Raw genomic sequence first — 24520 nt, forward strand, 5'->3', positions numbered from 1 at the left:
TGTGGGTTGTATCACATATGTTGTAACATAGTCTTGGGTTAAAATCACCAAACATAAACCTTGCATCATAAGAAAAATTGTAATTTAGATACAAAGATTATTCACTAATCATTCTGACCTGTTAGGGGTCAAAAATTCCAAAATGGCATTTTGATTATATGTAGGCAAATCAAGTTAATTGATACACAGGTGCTATAAAAGAAGGTGATTTTTCCCATAATCTTTGTGACCGCTGCTTCATAAATGCTGTTACTGGCGAGCCCCTTAATGTCAATGTCCCTCAATATGATTAAATGAAGAGTTTCTGGATTCCCTCATATGTTTGAAGATGCAAATATGCTGAGAACGCTCCTGTCTTCTGTGTCTCCCTTAATGTGAATCGGGTACTGCAGCTTCGTATAGAAAGCATGTTGCTGACACTAGTCCACTTAAACTGTATGCAAAAAAGGAAAGGAAACACAAGCGCAACTCTGATTCACAGAGGCTGAATGATTTATTATGCACAAATGCGCATACATATGCACTTACTAAAAGCCAAAAAGTTCAAGCATATCATAGACATTAGCATGGTCTCTGCAGTCCTGTTTGTCCTCTTTGTAATAACAGGACACTTTACTGCCCACACATCTACTAAGCTTGTAAATCAAGGTTTATATTGAGCCCATTTGGGGACAAAATACACAATAGTAAACAAAGGCTATTGAATTTATGTAAATGTGAAACAAAGTGGATCCACCTACTGGTAAGCTTGTCCCCAAATGGGCTCAATATAGACCTTGATTTACAAGCTTTTATGGGCAAATATTGACTTGAGGGTCTTGAGCCATGGTTTTTAATGTTATTGACATGTACCAACATGTTCTCTCAATGTCTCAGTTAGCATTTATGCAACTGAGATGCAAGATAGTTTTATTTAGTGGCTGTTTGTCAGTATCTATCCATATCTTTTTCATTATTTTTAATTTTGTATTCATGTTTGATGATGAGATTTGAATGTTTTTATTGGTTTTGCTGGTTTCATTGTTTTTTTTTTTGTGTTTTTTTTTTAAACCAATTTTTATTCATTTAATCCATACACAACATGTTGTAGAACAGAAAAAAGAAATATATCAAACAACCCATTAATCGAAGACACAGCTTCTCATATTGTGATCATATGCATTGGAGTCGCAGCTCCAACTGATATGCATATATAGTCATATTTGCAAAATAAACAGTAGCAAAACCTCCTTAGGCCTCAGATCCTCATATTTTACCATAATTATAATCTGCCTTCTCTTTAATATCAAACGATAAATGAAATATTATTCTAACAAGATTATCTTCATCTTATTGTGAGCTGTACCCACCAAACTGTACCCATAAATGCCAAACAAAAAAAACAAACAAAAAAAAAAACCCACACACACCTACTGCTGGCAGCCAGATTAGGTCGACCTAATATCTAGAAAAAACTTACATCCAGTGGGAGGGAGCCCCCTCCTCAGCCACCATTGTAATCAAAAAGGTCTTGTTTTTTAATGGAGCCATAAATCGGGTCTGTTCCGACCTGGGCCAAGATAAGATTACTCTCTTCCATTTATTAATAAACATTCTGAATACTTTTTCTGAGGCCCATACTAAATGTTGTCTTTCTATGCACATTTGCATTTTTATGTTATTCGTAAACTCTGCTAAGCTTGGGGCTTCCGGCAATCTCCACTTCTGAATTAAAAATCTAGCCGCTAGAATAACCATATTTAATAATTGTCTATCTGCCTTTGCACCATCATCGTCTTTCAATAAGAGTATGTGCCTCTACTGTAAAACACATTTCTCTTGCAAATATTTATTAACCCAGTACTGAATTTTATTCCAAAATTGCCTGATTTTTGGGCATTCCCATAGACAATGACACAAATCTGGCGCCTCTCTATTACATTTAAAGCAGTTCCCTTTATGCCCCACCTGTGCCCATTTCCTAATCCTCATCGGTGTTAAATAGTAATTATTCATTAATTTGATCTGGGATTCCTTCCAGCTTACTAATACCGTTGCCCTATCTGCTAACTTTACGCTCTTTTCTATTTCCTCAACCTGGAGCGTATTATGATGTCTCTTCAGTCCCTCTTTTATTTTATTCAAATGTTCTCTCCCGGAGCAATTTTGTAACAACCCGTACCAGTAAGATATAGCCCTTTTGCCCGCCATATATAATTTCACTCCAGCATCAATTCCCGGATCCCAAACCATCCTCTGGGTTTGTAAAAACTGTGTTAAATAACTTCTAGCCTGTAAATACGCAAAAACGTTTTTCGCCGATAGATGATATTTGTTGGCTAGTGTCTCGTATACCTGAATCACTTGTCCATCTGGCTCTACTAATTGTGCAAAATATATTATCCCTTTTGTTTTCCACTCTCTAAAGACCCTATTGTTCATCCCGGGCAAGAAATCTGGAATACCGATAATCGGCAAAAATTTGGTTAAACAAAATTCTTGACCTAAAAGGCCACAATAAACTTGCCACGCCCGCACTACATTCAGAAAAGTTAATAAGGAGCAGACATTACTCGGCAATCTTTTGTACTGATTATGTAGAATTGCTTTCAGATCAAAAGGCTTCACCATTTCTAATTCTAAATCATAATATGTCACATAATTCGCTTCTGTAAGCCAGTCTATACCAAATTTAACTATTGCCGCGATATTATACTTAACAATATTTGGTAAAGCCAAGCCACCAAAGTTTTTATTCTGCGTGAGTTTTTCCACCGCTATTCGGGGTCTTTTCTTACCCCATATAAATCGTGAACAGGCTCCATTAAACCTTCTAACATCTTGTCTGGAAATAAACAATGGTAGATTTTGCATCAAAAATAATAGTTTGGGGAAAACAATTGTTTTAATCAGCATAATTTTAGCTGAAATCGATAAATAATGAATATTCCATTTACCTAATTTCCCTTCTATATTCTCAAAAAACTCTGCATAATTAAGATGGTACCAGTCTTTAGGCTTACTCCCTATTTTAATTCCCAAATAGTTTAAAACTTTAACTTCTCTCAACCCATACTCGGGTAAACTAGACTGTGTTTTATTAATCCATAATAACTCCGACTTTTGCGCATTAATTTTGTACCCCGAAAAAAGGCTGAAATGATTAATCATCGCTAAACTTTTAGGGATACTTGTCTTGGTATTCTGTAAAAATAGCATGAGATCGTCCGCATATAGTGAGACCAAAAAATTTTGGGTCCCAATTTCCATCCCCTCTACTTCCTGTCTTAATAAAATCGCAAGTGGTTCCAGGGCAATATCAAATAAGAGCGGGGATAATGGACATCCCTGCCTAGTCCCTCTTTGCAAAATTATATGCTGCGATAATTCACCATTTACCAATAATTGAGATCTCGGATTGCTATAGATCTTTTTAATTATAGCGGTCACATTCCCCTCAAAACCAAATTCCCTAAGAGCATTAAATAGATGATCCCATATAATGGAATCGAATGCTTTTTCTGCATCTAACGTGAGTAAAGCCACGTCCGATATATCTTTGCTATTTGAGTCCTGTAATTTGATATAATAGTAATCTAATGTGATTAGGACCCTCCGCATGTTGCGCACTGGATTCCTGCCCGGGATGAATCCGGTTTGGTCTTTGTGGATCAGATTTCCGACTACTTTCTTAATTCTATCCGCTATAATTGCCATAAATATTTTGTAATCCTGATTTAAGAGTGAGATCAGTCTATATGATCCCATTTCTTCAGGATCTTTGCCTTTCTTGTGTATTAAGGATATAACTGAATCTGTAAAATAACATGAGTTGGATTTCCCCTGGACATAATAGCTATTGTATAACTCAACCAGTGTACCCGTAATCTCCTCTTTAATGATCTTATAAAATTCCGCTGGCAAGCCGTCTGGACCTGAGGCTTTATTAGTTTTCATATGATCTATCCTTTTTATAACCTCTTCTTCTGTAATCGGTAAATTAATCTGCTCTAACTCGCTTTTAGTTATTTTAGGTACTTTAATTTTTTGCCAAAATTCTCTCTTCCTGTCCTCATTGATCTCTTCTCCAGCGTATAACCTCTGGTAGTATTTATAGAAAGCCTCACGTATCTCGGCTGACTTGGTATGTATTTTATTGTGATAGTGTATAATTAGTGCGCCAACGGTCTGATAATCTACTGTCTGTGTGACAGTGAAACAAAATCACAGTGTTATAACAAATCTAAATATATAACTATCAGATACAAATCGTTATAAAAAAATCCCAATCATATTAGGATACAAATGAGTTATTAGGAAACAAATGAGTTGTTCCTAAATAATAATAGTGATAACGTGATACAGTGTTGTCTTAGCAGCGAACACCCTAAATTATTAAGGTAATAAAACTGCAAGGCACTATAAGTGATAAGCACAGCAATGTGGTTGAATCATAAAATGATATAGTGAAATAGTCCCAATAAACAGAGTTCAAAATGTTACATCAATGATGGGCGTAATGTCCAAATCACAGTAGGCAGGCTCTTCTCCAAAAGATCCCTGTTGGTGACCCAGGGGTGGATACTATATAGAAAAAAAGATAAAAGAAGGCGCCAACATAGTGCGGTTACCAATGGGATGGGACACGCTTTGTATTTTGTTACCTTCTCTAATAGTGCAGATCATATTGTTTTTTTTCCTAAACTGAATTATTTTAGCTAAATGTTTTGCCGAGATCCCCTGATATCCTGCACAATATGCTCTAATCTTCATCTCCTCCCTTGCCCAGCTTTCCCTTAGGAAACTTTCTCTCTCTGATTTTGCTGCTTTATACCTATTCCAGTTGGTAAGATTAGGATTGTTCATGTACCTAGTGTATGAATTTTTAAGCTGGTTTGTCAAATGGGTCTCTCTAGCCTTGCATTTACGTTTCCTTTGTATCATGTAGCTTTTTATCTGTCCCCTTAAGACTGCCTTACCTGCTTCCCAGAATATTTCTGGCTGATCTTTGTATGAAATATTCTGCCTATAATATTCCTTCCAGCTATTAACCAAAAAATTAAAGAATTTCCCATCATGTATCATATATTTAGGAAAACTAAATGTATTTGCCTTATTATCTTTTTCATTCCCGACCTCTATCTTAATACTGATTATCGCGTGATCTGATATCGTTATCTCTGCTATTTGCGCTTCCAATTCTAATGTCATTAATTTCTCATCTATCAAAAACATGTCTATTCGCCTTTGATTCACAGGAGAACTCACGCTTATCTGGGTGTTGTAAACGCCATATATCTTTTAATTTCAATGTTTTAGCAAATTCCCTCAGGAGTTTAGCCTCCTTATTATGCCATCTTGTGGCCCTAGATCTAAACCTATCAATTGCCGGCCACATAGTTGCATTAAAGTCGCCGGCCATGACTATATTTTGCCCTAAATAAGGTGACAATTTATGTTTGATTTTTTCCCAAAATTCCATCTTAGTTTCATTCGGGCCATATATATTACATAACGTCCAAACTTTATTATTAATTTCCACTTGTACAATCAGAAACCTCCCCTGTGGATCACACACCTGTTTTATGATCTTATATCCCAGGTTCCTATTGAACATTATTGCCACTCCACACTTCCTACTACCGCAGGTAGTGGCCAAAACTTCCGAGATCCACTTGACCCTTAATTTAGGTATTTCTGCCTCTTTTAAATGTAATTCCTGCAGGAACAATATGTCAGCCTTATGGCGCTTCAACATTTTAAAAATATTTTTTCTTTTAATAGGGGATGTAACCCCACCCACATGCCACGAAACAAACTTCAACATCTATATACTTTAATATTATAAAATCTTACTTTGAGAGCACTTGTACTTTCATTGCCCCTCCGTCGTGCCTTAATCTGACTGCCAAACAGACAAACAAACAAACAACAACAAAAAAAAAAAAATACAAAAAAAATAAATAAAAGATAATTGAATAACAAAAAGAAAAAGAAAATAACCCTTTATCATGACCACTTAAAAACATCATCTTATATCTACTTGAAATTAAAAATCAGAAAAAAGAGTATTGACATCTCTAAAGTTATACCTCTATCCCTTTCTCTAGACAATATTTTTTGGCATCTTCTGCTGTATTTAAAAAAAATAGTATTTCCTTCTGGGTTCAATACTGCAATTTTTGCGGGGTATCTCAAATTTACCCTGATACCAGCTTTAATTAGACTGGTACAAAAAGGTGTCATAGTTTTTCTTTTTGAGGATGTCTCTGTCGAGAAAACCTGAAATATATATATTTGCTTTGTGCCGATCATGAGTGCTGGTATTTTCCTATAATGTCTCATTACCTGTAATTTATCCTGAAAGTTAAGATATTTAATAAGTATCATCCTCGGCCTTGAACTACCATCTGGATATTTTTTTATATTGCCTATCCTGTGAGCCCTTTCCACCTGAATAAAACTTGTGGCAACGTACTTGCACCAAAGAGTACCAGATCTTCATATTCCCTCCCTTCAGGTAACCCTACTATCCGAATATTATTTCTGCGTGATCTGTCCTCGAGATCATCTATTTTCAGTTGCATTATTTTTATTTTGTCTTCATAATTTGTCCAATTTGCCTCCTTCGCATTTAATCTATCCTCAATATCTGATACCCTCTCCTCAACCTCCAATATCCTACTAGAGAATGATCTAATTTCTGTTGATAGGGAAGCAATTTCACTTTTCACAGCTTCGAATTGGGGTAATATCATGTCGGCAAGTTGGTTTAAAGTCAATTGCTTCTCATGCATGGTTGTCTGATATTCAATGGGGGACTCTATACCTGTATCTAGTGGCATTTTAGATTTCTTATCCCTTTTAGCGGGCATGGCAGGAGACCTTGTTTTAAGATTAGGTATAAATTTTTCCATAGATCTATATTTTTAACCCTTCCATCTCACTGCCACATATATTCTTTCCTATCTTATGCCGTTTGCTATACTGTATAAAATACTTAACTATTAACTATTACCAGCCGAACCTTTTAAAGATAGTAGGTTATATACAGCATATTCTAAAAAGTTAACACTTTATATATTATAACAATGGCAACAGTACTATTTATTCAAAATATATTACTTATTTTGCTCCTCTATACCCTTAGAATAATATGAGCAACCTTCTCGCACGATTTAATCTGTTGCCACACCTCCTAACTAGTAATCTATTGCCTACTTCAGAATAATTACAAAATATGACAACAATCTGTGTGCACAGCCACTTAATACTCCTTCCACTTCAATTAGCTAACAAATACTACAAAAGAAAAAAAGTCAAAAGAGAAAAAAAAAAAAAAAACAAAGAAAAAAAACTGGCCAACTTTTATATCTCTCAGCGGGCACGTTAAAGTTCAGAAAATCCAACAAATCTCAAATCAGTATCAGTCACCTTTCTGCCTCTGTCAATTAATAACCTAAAAAAAAAAGGCACTGCAATGGGACATTTGTATATTCACTTTCGTAGTATATTGCCAAGCCAGAAAGAAGTCTGATCCACGTCTCATATCCCTTTTTTTTTTTCCTTCCTCCTTTTCCTCTTCCTCCTTCTCCTTTAAAGCAATTCAAACAGATCCCAGGCCAAAGATTTTCAATGTTCTGCCTCAACCAGTTGATATTCTAAAAACAGTGTCTGATAATCACATGCTTTCCCTGCAGCTGGCATACAGAACTTTCCTTGTCTGTCCATTTGCTATACACCCAGGTTTAACCTGATACCTATATTTGAGTCCAGTAGGTAATTCAATCTTTCCTAGCACCAGCTCTCTTCCCAAGTGTCCCCGTGAATTTTGCCAATACTTATATCACACTATTCAGATACTACAAGTCAAGTGCCTTTACAGAGGGTGCTTTGATCTCTTCGCCTCAAAACTCTGATATTTTAAAGATGAAAACATAAAATTGCAGCCTTAACACCTGCACCACAGCGCTCCCTTTTCGGGTTATACAGTTATTATCAACACAAGTCTTAGTTGTCTCAGACCCTTTACCCGACTGTATTTCCAGGCTTATGTAATATTGCGGCCTTTTCACAGATATGCCGAACTTATTCAGCTAGTAACATAATGTAAACCATACTTGCGCTTCTGCCTTGCGTTCTGTTTCAGCGTACCAGGCCGCTGCTCCGAGGCTCCTCTCTGCTACTCCATCTTCCCGGCTACAGTCGAGACACCTCCCATCCGTGCCGGGTGCTGTGTGCAGATACCGAGCTTCTAATGCTGTTTGTAGTTAGTGGCAGTCTTCTGTCGCTACCAGGGCGACTTGTCACATCCGAAATGCTCGTTCAGAAGAACGCCATCCGCCGTCTGCATCCTACTTCGAAGCGCTGTGGTGTGTATCACTGGCCGGGACCAACCAGCCACTCATTCGGTAATATCTGACTTCCAGACCTAGATGACTTTTTACCTCCCCAGGCAGGGCTCTCACCCCCAGCAATGGGAGCAAATTTGGCGGGGTATGATGGATAACCGTCTCTCTCTCACAGAGGTCTTGGCGTGCACGTCTGTCTCGCGCTCCTCCCACAGGAAGTCTCTCATTGTTTTTATTTCCATTTCTATTGTTATTATGTATTTTCATATGTATAGCACAATGTAGCGCTATAATTACCTTTTGTAAAATGGATGTTTTAAAAGTGAAATTGCTTACTTTGTAATAGGTGGAGTTTCAGATATCCACTATTTGAATATAGCAACAATCTAGATAAATGAGCACACTACATAATGTCAAGAGGAATACTCCCTCTGAAGATTACATCAGCTTGACTGACCAATCGATTATCATAGGAGTGCTCTAGCAGCATTTTTAAACATCCGGTGCCGGAATAGGTTAGGAGAACTACATAATCTCTTAAAAAAGTCTGCATAGTAGGAGACAGATAGCTTAATGACATTTGGAGTCATATAGCTGAAGTTTTTACTTCATAGTAGATGCATGGGCAGTAATGTGTTGTGTTATTACAAAGAGGACAACCGGGACTCCAGAGACCATGCTAATGTCCCAAGTGAAATTGCCCTTTCCAGCGCTCAAGTAGTTGCAAAGGGAGCCATATACGCTAAACAGGATTCCATAAAAGGGTGATGTTTACATCAGAAGGATATAAATCAAACAGTAACTTTACTTCTGTCTTTCCGGGTTCCGTATATTCCTTCCCTGCAAATGTACCTGTAGTTGAGATTACAGCCTTCAGCTGTTCCACTCCTCCCTGCTCCACGTCACCACTGGTCCAAGAGAAACGACTCCTCCTAGTACAAACTAGCAGCTGAAAAACAGTGCCCCGCAAACCTCTCACAGACATTCTGTGGTCTGTTTTTATTAGATTTTTAATAAATATATATAGATTTTATTGGAAGTTTGAGCCTGTTCTCGTTTTTCTCACCACCTGGAGCCTATTATTCTTTACTATCCGATGATCAGTGTCACTGGGCCACTGTGATTCCCCAGCCTGCACCATTTAGTACATTGAGTGCTACAACCTTTGTGAGTATCACTCTAAATGCAAGAACTATTTCTCTTGTTAAGTGTATCCAGTCCACGGATCATCCATTACTTATGGGATATTCTCCTTCCCAACAGGAAGTTGCAAGAGGATCACCCACAGCAGAGCTGCTATATAGCTCCTCCCCTCACTGCCATATCCAGTCATTCTCTTGCAACTCTCAACTAAGATGGAGGTCGTAAGAGGACTGTGGTGTTTTATACTTAGTTTATTTCTTCAATCAAAAGTTTGTTATTTTTAAATGGTACCGGAGTGTACTATTTATCTCAGGCAGTATTTGGAAGAAGAATCTGCCTGCGTTTTCTATGATCTTAGCAGAAGTAACTAATATCCTTTGCTGTTCTCACATATTCTGAGGAGTGAGGTAACTTCAGAGGGGGAATAGCGTGCAGGTTTTCCTGCAATAAGGTATGTGCAGTTAAAATATTTTTCTAGGGATGGAATTTGCTAGAAAATGCTGCTGATACCGAAGTAATGTAAGTAAAGCCTTAAATGCAGTGATAGCGACTGGTATCAGGCTTATTAATAGAGATACATATTCTTATAAAAGTATATTTTAAAACGTTTGCTGGCATGTTTAATCATTTTTTATATATGTTTGGTGATAAAACTTATTGGGGCCTAGTTTTTTCCACATGGCTGGCTTGAATTTTGCCTAGAAACAGTTCCTGGAGGCTTTCCACTGTTGTAATATGAGTGGGAGGGGCCTATTTTAGGACTTTTTTGCGCAGCAAAAATTACAGACACAGACATCCAGCTTCTTCCTGCATATTCCAGGACTTCTCTGAAGGGCTCAAAAGGCTTCAAAAGTCGTATTGAGGGAGGTAAAAAGCCACAGTAGAGCTGTGGCAGTTGTTGTGACTGTTTAAAAAACGTTTTTGTCATTTGTTATTCCGTTTTTGGTATTAAGGGGTTAATCATCCATTTGCAAGTGGGTGCAATGCTCTGCTAACTTGCTACATACACTGTAAACATTTTGTTAGTGTAACTGCCTTTTTTCACTGTTATTTCAAATTTGTGTTTCTTAAAGGCGAAGTAACATTTTTTATATTGCTTGTAAACTTGTTTTAAGTGTTTTCCAAGCTTGCTAGTCTCATTGCTAGTCTGTTTAAACATGTCTGATACAGAGGAACCTACTTGTTCATTATGTTTGAAAACCATGGTGGAGCCCCATAGGAGAATGTGTACTAAATGTATTGATTTCACCTTAAACAGTAAAGATCAGTCTTTATCTATAAAAGAATTATCACCAGAGGGTTCTGTCGAGGGGGAAGTTATGCTGACTAACTCTCCCCACGTGTCAGACCCTTCGCCTCCCGCTCAGGGGACGCACGCTAATATGGCGCCAATTACATCAGGGACGCCCATAGCGATTACCTTGCAGGTCATGGCTGCAATCATGAATAATACCCTGTCAGAGGTATTATCTAGATTGCCTGAATTAAGAGGCAAGCGCGATAGCTCTGGAGTTAGGAGAGATACAGAGCGCGCAAATGCTGTAAGAGCCATGTCTGATACTGCGTCACAGTATGCAGAACATGAGGACGGAGAGCTTCATTCTGTGGGTGACATCTCTGACTCTGGGAAACCTGATTCAGAGATTTCTAATTTTAAATTTAAGCTTGAGAACCTACGTGTATTGCTTGGGGAGGTATTAGCTGCTCTGAATGACTGCAACACAGTTGCAATTCCAGAGAAATTGTGTAGGCTGGATAGATACTATGCGGTGCCGGTGTGTACTGACGTTTTTCCTATACCTAAAAGGCTTACAGAAATTATTAGCAAGGAGTGGGATAGACCCGGTGTGCCCTTTTCCCCACATCCTATATTTAGAAAAATGTTTCCAATAGACGCCACTACACGGGACTTATGGCAGACGGTCCCTAAGGTGGAGGGAGCAGTTTCTACTTTAGCAAAGCGTACCACTATCCCGGTTGAGGACAGTTGTGCTTTTTCAGATCCAATGGATAAAAAATTAGAGGGTTACCTTAAGAAAATGTTTATTCAACAAGGTTTTATTTTGCAGCCCCTTGCATGCATTGCACCTGTCACTGCTGCGGCGGCATTCTGGTTTGAGGCCCTGGAAGAGGCCATCCATACAGCTCCATTGGAGGAAATTATTGACAAGCTTAGAACGCTTAAGCTAGCTAACTCATTTGTTTCTGATGCCATTGTTCGTTTGACTAAACTAACGGCTAAGAATTCTGGATTCGCCATCCAGGCGCATAGGGCGCTATGGCTTAAATCCTGGTCAGCTGACGTGACTTCAAAGTCTAAGTTACTCAACATTTCTTTCAAAGGGCAGACCTTATTCGGGCCTGGCTTGAAGGAAATTATTGCTGACATTACTGGAGGCAAGGGTCATACCCTTCCTCAGGACAGGGCCAAATCAAAGGCCAAACAGTCTAATTTTCGTGCCTTTCGAAATTTCAAGGCAGGAGCAGCATCAACTTCCTCCGCTTCAAAACAAGAGGGAACTGTTGCTCATTCCAGACAGGCCTGGAAACCTAACCAGTCCTGGAACAAGGGCAAGCAGGCCAGAAAACCTGCTGCTGCCCCGAAGACAGCATGAAGGAATGGCCCCCTATCCGGAAACGGATCTAGTGGGGGGCAGACTTTCTCTCTTTGCCCAGGCGTGGGCAAGAGATGTTCAGGATCCCTGGGCGTTGGAGATCATATCTCAGGGATATCTTCTGGACTTCAAAGCTTCTCCTCCACAAGGGAGATTTCATCTTTCAAGGTTATCAGCAAACCAGATAAAGAAAGAGGCATTCCTAAGCTGTGTGCAAGACCTCCTAGTAATGGGAGTGATCCATCCAGTTCCACGGACGGAACAGGGACAGGGGTTTTATTCAAATCTGTTTGTGGTTCCCAAGAAAGAGGGAACCTTCAGACCAATCTTGGATCTAAAGATCTTAAACAAATTACTCAGAGTTCCATCATTCAAAATGGAAACTATTCGGACCATCCTACCCATGATCCAAGAGGGTCAGTACATGACCACAGTGGACTTAAAGGATGCCTACCTTCACATCATCGGTTCCTAAGGTTTGCCTTTCTAGACAGGCATTACCAATTTGTAGCTCTTCCCTTCAGGTTGGCTACAGCCCCGAGAATCTTTACAAAGGTTCTGGGCTCACTTCTGGCGGTTCTAAGACCACGAGGCATAGCGGTGGCTCCGTATCTAGACGACATCCTAATACAGGCGTCAAGCTTTCAAATTGCCAAGTCTCATTCAGAGATAGTTCTGGCATTTCTGAGGTCGCATGGGTGGAAAGTGAACGTGGAAAAGAGTTCTCTATCCCCACTCACAAGAGTCACCTTCCTAGGGACTCTTATAGATTCTGTAGAGATGAAAATTTACCTGACGGAGTCCAGGTTATCAAAACTTCTAAATGCTTGCCGTGTCCTTCATTCCATTCCACGTCCGTCAGTGGCTCAGTGCATGGAAGTAATCTGCTTAATGGTAGCGGCAATGGACATAGTGCCATTTGCGCGCCTGCATCTCAGACCGCTGCAATTATGCATGCTAAGTCAGTGGAATGGGGATTACTCAGATTTGTCCCCTCTACTAAATCTGGATCAAGAGACCAGAGATTCTCTTCTCTGGTGGCTATCTCGGGTCCATCTGTCCAAGGGTATGACCTTTCGCGGGCCAGATTGGACGATTGTAACAACAGATGCCAGCCTTCTAGGTTGGGGCGCAGTCTGGAACTCCCTGAAGGCTCAGGGATCGTGGACTCAGGAGGAGAAACTCCTCCCAATAAATATTCTGGAGTTAAGAGCAATATTCAATGCTCTTCTAGCTTGGCCTCAGTTAGCAACCCTGAGGTTCATCAGATTTCAGTCGGACAACATCACGACTGTGGCTTACATCAACCATCAAGGGGGAACCAGGAGTTCCCTAGCGATGTTAGAAGTCTCAAAGATAATTCGCTGGGCAGAGTCTCACTCTTGCCATCTGTCAGCGATCCACATCCCAGGCGTAGAGAACTGGGAGGTGGATTTTCTAAGTCGTCAGACTTTTCATCCGGGGGAGTGGGAACTCCATCCGGAGGTGTTTGCTCAACTGATCCATCGTTGGGGCAAACCAGAACTGGATCTCATGGCGTCTCACCAGAACGCCAAGCTTCCTTGTTACGGATCCAGATCCAGGGACCCGGGAGCGACGCTGATAGATGCTCTAGCAGCTCCTTGGTTCTTCAACCTGGCTTATGTGTTTCCACCGTTTCCTCTTCTCCCTCGACTGATTGCCAAAATCAAGCAGGAGAGAGCATTGGTGATTCTGATAGCGCCTGCGTGGCCACGCAGGACCTGGTATGCAGACTTAGTGGACATGTCATCCTTTCCACCATGGACTCTGCCTCTGAGGCAGGACCTTCTAATACAAGGTCCTTTCAATCATCCAAATCTAATTTCTCTGAGACTGACTGCATGGAGATTGAACGCTTGATCCTATCAAGGCGTGGCTTCCCCGAGTCAGTCATTGATACCTTAATACAGGCATGAAAGCCTGTCACCAGGAAAATCTACCATAATATATGGCGTAAATATCTTTATTGGTGTGAATCCAAGAATTACTCATGGAGTAAGGTTAGGATTCCTAGGATATTGTCCTTTCTCCAAGAGGGTTTGGACAAAGGATTATCAGCTAGTTCTTTAAAAGGACAGATTTCTGCTCTGTCTATTCTTTTGCACAAGCGTCTGGCAGAGGTTCCAGACATCCAGGCATTTTGTCAGGCTTTGGTTAGAATTAAGCCTGTGTTTAAAACTGTTGCTCCCCCGTGGAGCTTAAACTTGGTTCTTAAAGTTCTTCAAGGAGTTCCGTTGGAACCCCTTCATTCCATTGATATTAAACTTTTATCTTGGAAAGTTCTGTTTTTGATGGCTATTTCCTCGGCTCGAAGAGTCTCTGAGCTATCTGCCTTACAATGTGATTCTCCTTATCTGATTTTTCATGCAGATAAGGTAGTTCTGCGTACCAAACCTGGGTTTTTACCTAAGGTGGTTTCTAACAAGAATATCAATCAAGAGATTGTTGTTCCATCATTGTGTCCTAATCCTTCTTCAAAGAAGGAACGTCTCTTACATAATCTGGACGTAGTCCGTGCCTTGAAGTTTTACTTACAAGCTACTAAAGATTTTCGCCAAACATCTTCCCTGTTTGTCGTTTACTCTGGACAGAGGAGAGGTCAAAAAGCTTCGGCAACCTCTCTTTCCTTTTGGCTTCGGAGCATAATTTGCTTAGCCTATGAGACTGCTGGACATCAGCCCCCTGAAAAGATTACAGCTCATTCTACTAGAGCTGTGGCTTCCACCTGGGCCTTTAAAAATGAGGCCTCTGTTGAACAGATTTGCAAGGCTGCGACTTGGTCTTCGCTTCACACCTTTTCAAAATTTTACAAATTTGAAACTTTTGCTTCTTCGGAGGCTGTTTTTGGGAGAAAGGTTCTTCAGGCAGTGGTTCCTTCCGTTTAATCCTGCCTTGTCCCTCCCATCATCCGTGTACTTTAGCTTTGGTATTGGTATCCCATAAGTAATGGATGATCCGTGGACTGGATACACTTAACAAGAGAAAACATAATTTATGCTTACCTGATAAATTTATTTCTCTTGTAGTGTATCCCGTCCACGTCCCGCCCTGTCCTTTTAAGGCAGGTCTAAATTTTAATTAAACTACAGTCACCACTGCACCCTATGGTTTCTCCTTTCTCGGCTTGATATGGCAGTGAGGGGAGGAGCTATATAGCAGCTCTGCTGTGGGTGATCCTCTTGCAACTTCCTGTTGGGAAGGAGAATATCCCATAAGTAATGGATGATTCCACCAGCACTACTGCAATATTGCACTAGGAGGGGCTCCCTCTTTGTGATTATTTCCACAGAGCCTGCACAACTTCCCCTCATTTCTGGACCATCTAGAACTCTGCATCATCCTGCTCTCTGGTGTCTGGATCAGTGTTGCTGGGCCACTGTGAGTCCCCAGCCTGCACTATTTAGCACACTGGGTGCTGCAAACCTTGTGAGTATTATTCTAATACAAGAAGTGTCAGTTGTCATCTCTCACTGCAATTTTGTACTAGGAGGCGTCCTCTTTTTTCTGAATTCTGTTTCCAATTAAAGGACTCAGTTAAGATATTAATATTAAATTCTTTGTTCATCTGTCACATTTTAATGTCACATTTTCTCATAATATTATTGTAATTATTGAACTGAATAGTGCATTGATAAACCCACATATTTTGAGTCATTCCTCAACTCTAGCACCCCCTTCAGCTGGTTCTTCAGGTATCACAGCAGTAGTAGTTAATATGAGTTAATAAACGCTAAGTTTTATACTTTTGCCTCCTGCCCCGCCTAGCTCTTCTCTTTATTTTTTTGACCATGCTAATGTCTATTATATGCTTGAACTTTCTGGATTTTATTAAGTGCATTTGTGTATAATAAATCATTCTGCCCCTGTGAATCGGAGTTGCGCTTGTGTTTCCTTTCCTTTTTTGCATATATATTATGTGTTTTCATTTATTTTGAATATACATACTTGATATTCCTATTTTCTTCACTTAAAAAAAAATATTCTTTTTATTTCTAAATAGATATTTCTCTATATAGCTGAATATTATATATATATATATATATATATATATATATTCATTCATATAGATATGTAGTTGTAGATATATATTTTACCTGGTGTCGGGTAGCCCACGAGCGATAACTGTGGGGAGAAAGTAGTGCGTTTGCAGTATCCGAAGTCTTGAAGTTAGTGCACCTCAAACTTTTGCTTGTGCTTAACTTTTTAATTTGAAGTTGTAATATTCACACTAACCCGGCTGTGATACATTTTTTTACTTTGAGTGTGCGCAAAAAAATTATTTTGCGCTTTTACAAACAGTATTGTAAAAGCTACTACTGTACAGTGCTCAAAACACATGCACACCCCTAAACCTACCTCTGTGTTATCTCATTCTAACAAGCTGATACCAAGAGAAAAAGGTAAATAAATAATAAAGCTATTAAAGTAAATAAGCACTGCCAGAACTTTCAAATTGGATATAGGAAAAAAAAGCTGCAAAACTGCTAAAATTGCTAGCCAGCATCATATATGGCAGCTATATTTATGTAGCAATTAAAGCTGCTTTTGCCTGTTGAAACTACAACCCATACTGAAACTATTAATACTACAGTATTAATTATAAAAAATGTAAGCAAGATGCAGCAGCAGCAGAAATCAAACTCCTAGTGGGGGTGGGAGAGAGAGTCCAGCCCATCTAAAAATGGTGTTTCTGCCTCATCTCTAAATACAGTAATTATCAAGTGCTTGCCTCAGTACATTGTCCCTTTTGCATTCAAAAAGGTTAAAACATGGAAAACTTGCATTACTTTACTGATAATAATAATTATAAAATGTATTATCCCATATAATAAAAGTCCAAGTATGTGTGTCTGACGCAGTCATGCGCATTAGAGACTGTGCAAGACAAAAATAGCTGGTCTTAACCCCTTTAACGACCAGTGCCGATGCGCAGTAGAGGCTGCGAGAGACAAGCACGAGGATGACGCTGGTCGTTAAGCTCTGGACCTCTCTCTGCCACAATCTCGCTAAAAGTAGCGAGATTGCACTATTTCTTCATTCCCCACGAGTGGGGCAGTGCAGAAATAACCTACAGAGGTACCGAAGTAGAGAGGGTGGCCCATCGCAGGAGGGGACGGCGAACAGGTGGGACCGCTACACTACAGAAAAAATGTATGCTAAGAGCGGCTGGGAGGGGAGAGGAGGGAGAAGGAAGTACAGGGGGATCCTAGAGTGGATGGGGGGGGAATAAAGGCTAGGGAAAGGTTCTTGGAGGGGGACAGTTTGGTCTGTGTACACAGGCTTTAACACTAGTTTTGTTACAAATGACCAATTCAAGCTTAAAGTTTTATTTCAGAAGTCACACTATTTTCATATTCATTCTACATTAAAGTGTACAACATATATTTATAGATACATTCAGCTAGAATAGGTAGTCTGTCCATTTTATATCATTAATACAGCATTCAACTAAAATATGCTGTTTGTTTCACGATTTTGTTTTGTTTTCATACCGTAAATTTTTCCTGAAATGTTTAAGGCTTAAGCTAACCAAATTGTATTTTTATATTAATACTCATAGAATTTGTAATTCTTATGTGTATGTGTGTTGCAGAAACAAAACCTAAATACTATTTTTGCCAGGTAATTATTTGTATGAGGAAGCAAACCAGAATTGTTTTTTTTTTGTCTGTTAACAGTTGACAGTGATTAAATAACACATTAAGGATCACATTCACCAGTTACACTTAAATGGGTTTCATTTTCACTTGCAGTTTGCTTGACAAGAAGTCTGGGAAACAAACACGATATGGAGAGGATGGAATAAGCATTCATTCCGAATATGATACTCAAAGCATGAGAAGTACCAGATCAATGCCTCGTTCTGATAAGTGAGCATGTAGCACTAGTTTTATAATATGTTATGGTTTTCACATATCTACCAGCCCGTTATGTTATATAACTGAAGGTAACACATATTGTCGTTATTAAAGTGATGGTAAATCCTAGCGTTTTTGAAACGTTAGGATTTACCGGTGCTACAAATAAAAGGGACTTCAGTCATAGAGGCCTACTGTGCTGCACCAAGTACTGGGCGATGAGCAGCGGACTGTTGTTAACTAACAGTCATCGATCTCGCTGCTATTTGACTTTTTCCCAGCTTTATTTATACCCTGTCACTAAACACCGGCACTATACTAAAATGTTTAACCCCTATCCCACCGCTCCCGGACCCCACCGCAACTCTAATAAAGTTATTAACCCCTATCCCGCCGCTCCCAGAGCCCACTTCAGCTCTAATAAAGTTATTAACCCCTATCCCGCCGCTCCCGGAGCCCACCGCAACTCTAATAAAGTTATTAACCCTATTGCGCCGCTCCTGGAGCCCTCCGCAACTAAATAAATGTATTAATCCCTAAACCCCTGGCCTCCCACATCTCTACCACTTACTAAACCTATTAACCCCTAAACCACATTACATTAAAATTACCTCATCCCTATCTTATAATACATTTAAACTTACCTTTAGAATTAAAATAAACTATATTAAACTATTAATTAACCTACCCTAACTATTATACTAAAATTACATTAAACTAAATTAAACTATTAATTAACCTACCCTTACTATTATCCTACAATTACATTAAACTATATTAAACTACTAATTAATCTACCCTAACTATTATACTAAAATTACATTAAACTACAAATTAAATTAACTATATTACATATTTAAAAACCTAACCCTACTCAAATTATTTAAATCTACTATAAAGAATTACTAAATAACAAAAACTAACAACTAAGTTACACAAAATAAAAAACACTAAGCTACAAAAAACTAACAACTAAGTTACACAAAATAAAAAACACTAAGTTACAAAAAAAAACCTAAATTACACAAAATAAAAAAAAATCAAATATTTAAACTAATTACACTTAATCTAATAGCCCTATGAAAATAAAAAAGCCCCCCCAAAATAAAAAAAACCTAGAATAAAAATACAAACAACCCCCCCAACAGTAAATCTCACCACCCACACAACAAACCCCCCAAATAAAATTCTATCTAAAAAAAACTAAGCTCCCCATTGCCCTGAAAAGGGCATTTAGCTCTTTTTCTGCCCAAAGTCCCAAATCTAAAATTAAAACCCAGCCAATAAACCCTTAAAAAAACCTAACACTACCCCCCGAAGATCCACTTACAGTTTTTGAAGACCCGACATCCATCCTCAACGAAGCGGCAGAAGTCCTCAGTGAAGCCGGCAGAAGTCTTCATCCTAGCAGGCCAAAGTCTTCATCCAAGCTGGCAGAAGTCTTCATCCAGACGACATCTTCTATCTTCATCCATCTGGCGCGGATCGGCTCCATCTTCAAGACATCCGGCGCGGAGCATCCTCTTCTTCCAACGTCTTCTGGAACAATTAAGTTTTCCTTTAAATAACGTCATCCAAGATGGCGTCCCTTACATTCCGATTGGCTGATAGAATTCTATCAGCCAATAGGAATTAAGGTGGAAAAAACCTATTGGCTGTTGCAATCAACCAAAAGGATTGAGCTTTCATCCTATTGGCTGATCCAATCAGCCAATAGGATTGAGCTTGCATTCTATTGGCTATTCCAATCAGCCAATAGAATGCGAGCTCAATCCTATTGGCTGATTGCAACAGCCAATAGGATTTTTTCCACCTTAATTCCTATTGGCTGATAGAATTCTATCAGCCAATCGGAATGTAAGGGACGCCATCTTGAACTTCATTGTTCCAGAAGACGTTGGAAGAAGAGGATGCTCCTCGCCGGATGTCTTGAAGATGGAGCCGCTCCTCGCCGGATGGATGAAGATAGAAGATGCCGTCTGGATGAAGACTTCTGCCAGCTTTGCTGAAACTTCTGCCGCTTCAATGAGGATGGATGTCGGGTCTTCAAAAACTGTAAGTGGATCTTCGGGGATTAGTGTTAGGTTTTTTTAAGGGTTTATTGGGTGGGTTTTAATTTTAGATTAGGGACTTTGGGAGGAAAAGAGCTAAATGCCCTTTTAAGGGCAATGCCCATACAAATGCCCTTTTCAGGGCAACTTGGATGTTAGTTTTTTTAGATCAAATTTTATTTGTGGGGTTTGGTTGTGTGGGTGGTGGGTTTTACTTCTCAGGGGGGTTGTTTGTATTTTTATTACAGGTAAAAGAGCTGATTTATTTGGGGCAATGCCCCGCAAAAGGCCCTTTTAAGGGCCATTGGTAGTTTATTGTAGGCTAGGGTTTTTTATTTTATTTTGGGGGGGCTTTTTTATTCTCATAGGGCTATTAGATTAGGTGTAATTAGTTTAAATATTTGACAATTTATTTTTTATTTTATGTAATTTAGTGGGGGGGGTTTGTAACTTAGTGTTTTTTATTTTGTAGATTTTGTAGATTTAAATAACTTGAGTAGGGTTAGGTTTTTAAATATATAATATAGTTAATTTAATTTGTAGTTTAATGTCATTTTAGTATAATAGTTAGGGTAGGTTAATTAATAGTTTAATATAGTTTAATGTAATTTAGTGTAATAGTTAGGGTAGGTTAATTAATAGTTTAATATAGTTTATTTTAATTCTAAAGGTAAGTTTAAATTTATTATAAGTTAGGGATGAGTTAATATTTAATGTAAAGTTAGCGGGTTGTTAGGTTTAGGGACTAATAGCTGAATTTAGTTTATGGCGATGATGTCGGGGGCTGGCGGTTTAGGGGTTAATAGGTTTAGTAAGTGGTAGTGATGTGGGAGGCCAGGGGTTTAGGGGTTAATACATTCATTTAGTTGCGGTGGGCTCTGGGAGCGGCGGTTTAGGGGTTAATAACTTTATTTAGTTGCGGCAGGGTCAGGGAGCAGCGGAATTGGGATTAATAACATTATGTAGGTTGCTGTGGGGTCCAGGAGAGGTGGTATAGGGGTTAATAACATTATATAGGTTGCGGTGGGGTACGGGGGCAGCTGTATAGGGGTTAATAACTTTATTTAGGTGCGGCGGGGTCCGGGAGCGGCGGGATAGGGGTTAATAACATTAATAGTTTAGGTGTTTAGACTCAGGGCTTATGTTAGGGTGTTAGGTGTAAACGTTACTTTTATTCTACCATAGAAATCAATGGGATATCTGGCAGCAGCGAACATAAGCTTTCGCTGCTTTCCGACGCCCATTGATTCCTATGGCATCTGCGACCTCCAGGGTTGTGGATTGAAAACCAGGTAAGCTGGGCCGGAATAGTGGCGAGTGTACCTGTTAGCAGTTTGATAACTTGCAGAAGTAGTCAGATAGTGCCGAATTTGTATTCGGAACAACTGTAATGACATAAGCATCGATCTGCGTCGGATTGAGACCGGCGGATCGTATGTTACGTCACAGTTTTCAAGTTTTGCTGGTCTGTAGGCTTTGATAAATAAGGCGGATCAGGCTCGCCACAATTACGCTGCGGAATTCCAGCGTATTTGCGGTTGACGGCTTGATAAATAGACCTCATGAAGTGTAAAACGTTTTTTATTTGCCTGCAGCTTATGTCTTGCTGAGTGCCGCAAGGCGCCCACGGCAGAACACTATTTTTTCAGTAAGGTGATGTTTCCACCTATTAGCAAATAGCCGTGCAGGCCAGTCGGCATTATGCCGGATGGTTAGCACGCTATTGGCTAACATCACCTCAATGATAAAATAGTTTTCTGCCGTGTGTGGCCTGAGGCGCTTAGCGCGGCATAAGCTGCAGACAAATAAAGGAACTTTCAGTAAGAAGTTTTTTACACTTTGTGACTTAAAAGTCCCCTTTATTTGTAGCACTGGTAAATCCTAGCATTTCAAAAATGCTAGAATTTACCATCACTTTAAAGAGAAAGAAAGGTCAGAATTGAAATTTACATGGGTGCATTTTGATTCTAAATAGAACAGTTTTGCAATTTGCTTTCATTAACAAAAATGATTTTAGTAAAAGTTATTATTGTTTTTTGGCAGTATGCGCACATATGCTGTGAGGGCCATGCACCAGTATTCAAGCTCAGAGCGCTAGTGGTAGTGAGTATTTGTGTCAGACAAGCCACTGCTGAGTGTCTGAGAAAGGTGTAGACTTTGAATACTGGTTCACGGGTAATTACAGCATATTTAGATATGCCACTGAAAAACAGTAATACATTTTGCAAGGAGCATTTTTGTTAATAGAAATATATTGCAAAAAAACTTCTATTTGAAACTGAAATGCACCCATGCTCATTTGATCTTTCTATCCCTTTAAGAATGGCAGTAGTCTAATGAATCATAGCTATGTAATTACTAACTATAAACAGAAGAAATTATGGATCCTGATGATCCTGATAAAGTAGCCTGTGACTGACAAATGTAGTTGATATTTCTGAACCATTTAAATATTAAGGAGCCAGCCACATGTTACAAGAGCCAGTGGAGGATTTTTGGAGTGGGAGCAATTAAGTTTAGCATTTCCTTGATTTTGAACGTTTGATAGACACTATTTGTCTGCCAATTAAACAGTAAAATCTCTGGAGCTGGAAGCAACATTTATTGGAACTGGCCAAGCCTTGGTAGCATACTGGACACTTGTAGCCCATATTATATAGTTTGATATTTACATTGTTTGATACTATACACATTTTCATTTTAATTATAGCTTATTTTAGTTATTTTTTGTTATTTTTCTACAGGAGATCTAAAGTTGATGTGCACAGCCTCCCTGAATCTTCACAAGCTGCTTTTTTCCAGTCGGACATGGATAACGCGGACATGATTAGTCGGTCCAGCATTAAGGTTGACTCACGTCCTGAATCCAAACGCAGCTCTCCAGTTTCCACAAGGTTATAATGCTCCTTCATTTTAAACGAGGCCTTTCTAAATTTAACATATTGGGCACAATATAGAACATGAACAGGAACAATATTACTGCCAGAATTGTAGCAACTGAAAATAACTTGTTGCTGTTCATGTCATTTCCACAGGCCAACAATCTGATAGGATGCCTCAATACCTTATGTAAACATTTTTAAGTTGGCATTTTTATGTTATTCCTCTTTTAAAAAAATGTTAATATAAACTGTTTTTATTAGGTCTCAAGTTTAATTTGTATTGTATAAGAAAGGTCCATTATTAACTTTAGGTCCATAAGAATCATCATATATATATGTTGCAACATGGGTATATGTGGAAATACCACCAACTGGCAACTGTTTCATAAAAACATGAGCAGGAAGAATGTGCCATAGGGTAGTAAATTTAGATTTTGTTCATACAATCAAGCAAAATGGAACTGACAAATACTCAAAGATGGCTCGAAATTTGCATGCCCCCTCCCCCCAACTGACTGCTCTAGGTATGAATTAAAACCTCCTCCTATAAACTTAAAACCATATTTGGAGTTTATCAAGTAAAATCACTGGATCCAGGATCCAAAACATGTGTTTCTTAGAATATGCCCAATATTTCCTAAAAGTATAAACGTATCTAGTTCGTTGGATATTATACATGTTGAAAAGGATAGCCTTATTCTTGTCCCAGGCATTCTTAAAGTCCCCAATAGTGTTTGTCATCACTACCTCTTGTGGAAGTTTATTCCATGAATCAATCACCCTTTCTGTAAAGACGTTCTTGAATTTTCCTTTTTATGTAGAATACTCACAGCCTCAGCTTTACTAAGCCCCTTAATATACTTGAAAGTTGCTATCATATCACCTCTTTCCATTCTCTCCTCTAAGCTATACATATTTAGGTCATTGAGCTTCTCCTGGTACGTTTTATTTTTTAGACCATGTACCATTTTGGTAGCCATCCATTGCACAGATTTAAGTTTGTTTATATCCTTCTGAAGATATGGCCACAATACTCAAGATGAGGCCTAACTAATGATCTGTAAAGGGGCATAAGTACCTTACTATTTCTGCTGTAAATACCTCTACCAACACAACCAAGCATTCTGCTGGCCTTACTCGCTGCAGTACTACATTGTTTACTAAATTTTAAATCATCTGAAATAATAATCCCCAAGTCCCATTCAGTAAAGTGTCCTTGAGTCTGTAATTAACGTTTGGATTTTTCTTCGCTGAATTTGCTTTTGGCAGGTCAGGCGTATTACATGTGAGTGCAGTCATATCACCATTAAAGCCTATGGGGATAAATTAGCTAATAAGTTTTTCTAAGGGAATGTAATCAACTCCATAGTTCTATTTAAACAATAACACAATAATAAAGGAGTTGATCCCAATCATTTATAAAAGTTTTTCTAAGGATTTTTCTAAAAAATTCACTATTAAAGTCTGAGGGAATTTTTGTAGATAAATCATTTAGTAACCTTTTTAAAGGATTATGATCAACCACAATATGCTGTAACATACTAGAACATTTTCTTATTACACTTTTATTTTTATACCTCCACTATTATTACATTGTAAAATGCAACCTAATTGCATATT

At 38.8% G+C, this 24520-nt stretch overlaps 1 protein-coding gene across 3 annotated transcripts in view; it reads left to right on the top strand.

Moving 5' to 3' along the window:
- SYTL5 (synaptotagmin like 5) overlaps window positions 1-24520 on the top strand; it is a 407166-nt gene that overhangs the window by 157344 nt on the left and 225302 nt on the right. For 2 of the 3 annotated variants that reach the window (XM_053706464.1, XM_053706465.1), the window contains exons 7-8: window positions 17863-17979; window positions 22763-22912. In XM_053706464.1, coding sequence (XP_053562439.1) covers window positions 17863-17979; window positions 22763-22912 — 267 coding nt within the window. The remainder of the gene's footprint in view (window positions 1-17862; window positions 17980-22762; window positions 22913-24520) is intronic. The other variant, XM_053706466.1, reaches the window with a different exon arrangement.

This window comes from Bombina bombina, chromosome 3, assembly GCF_027579735.1.
Source record: "Bombina bombina isolate aBomBom1 chromosome 3, aBomBom1.pri, whole genome shotgun sequence".
Classification (NCBI taxonomy): domain Eukaryota; kingdom Metazoa; phylum Chordata; class Amphibia; order Anura; family Bombinatoridae; genus Bombina; species Bombina bombina.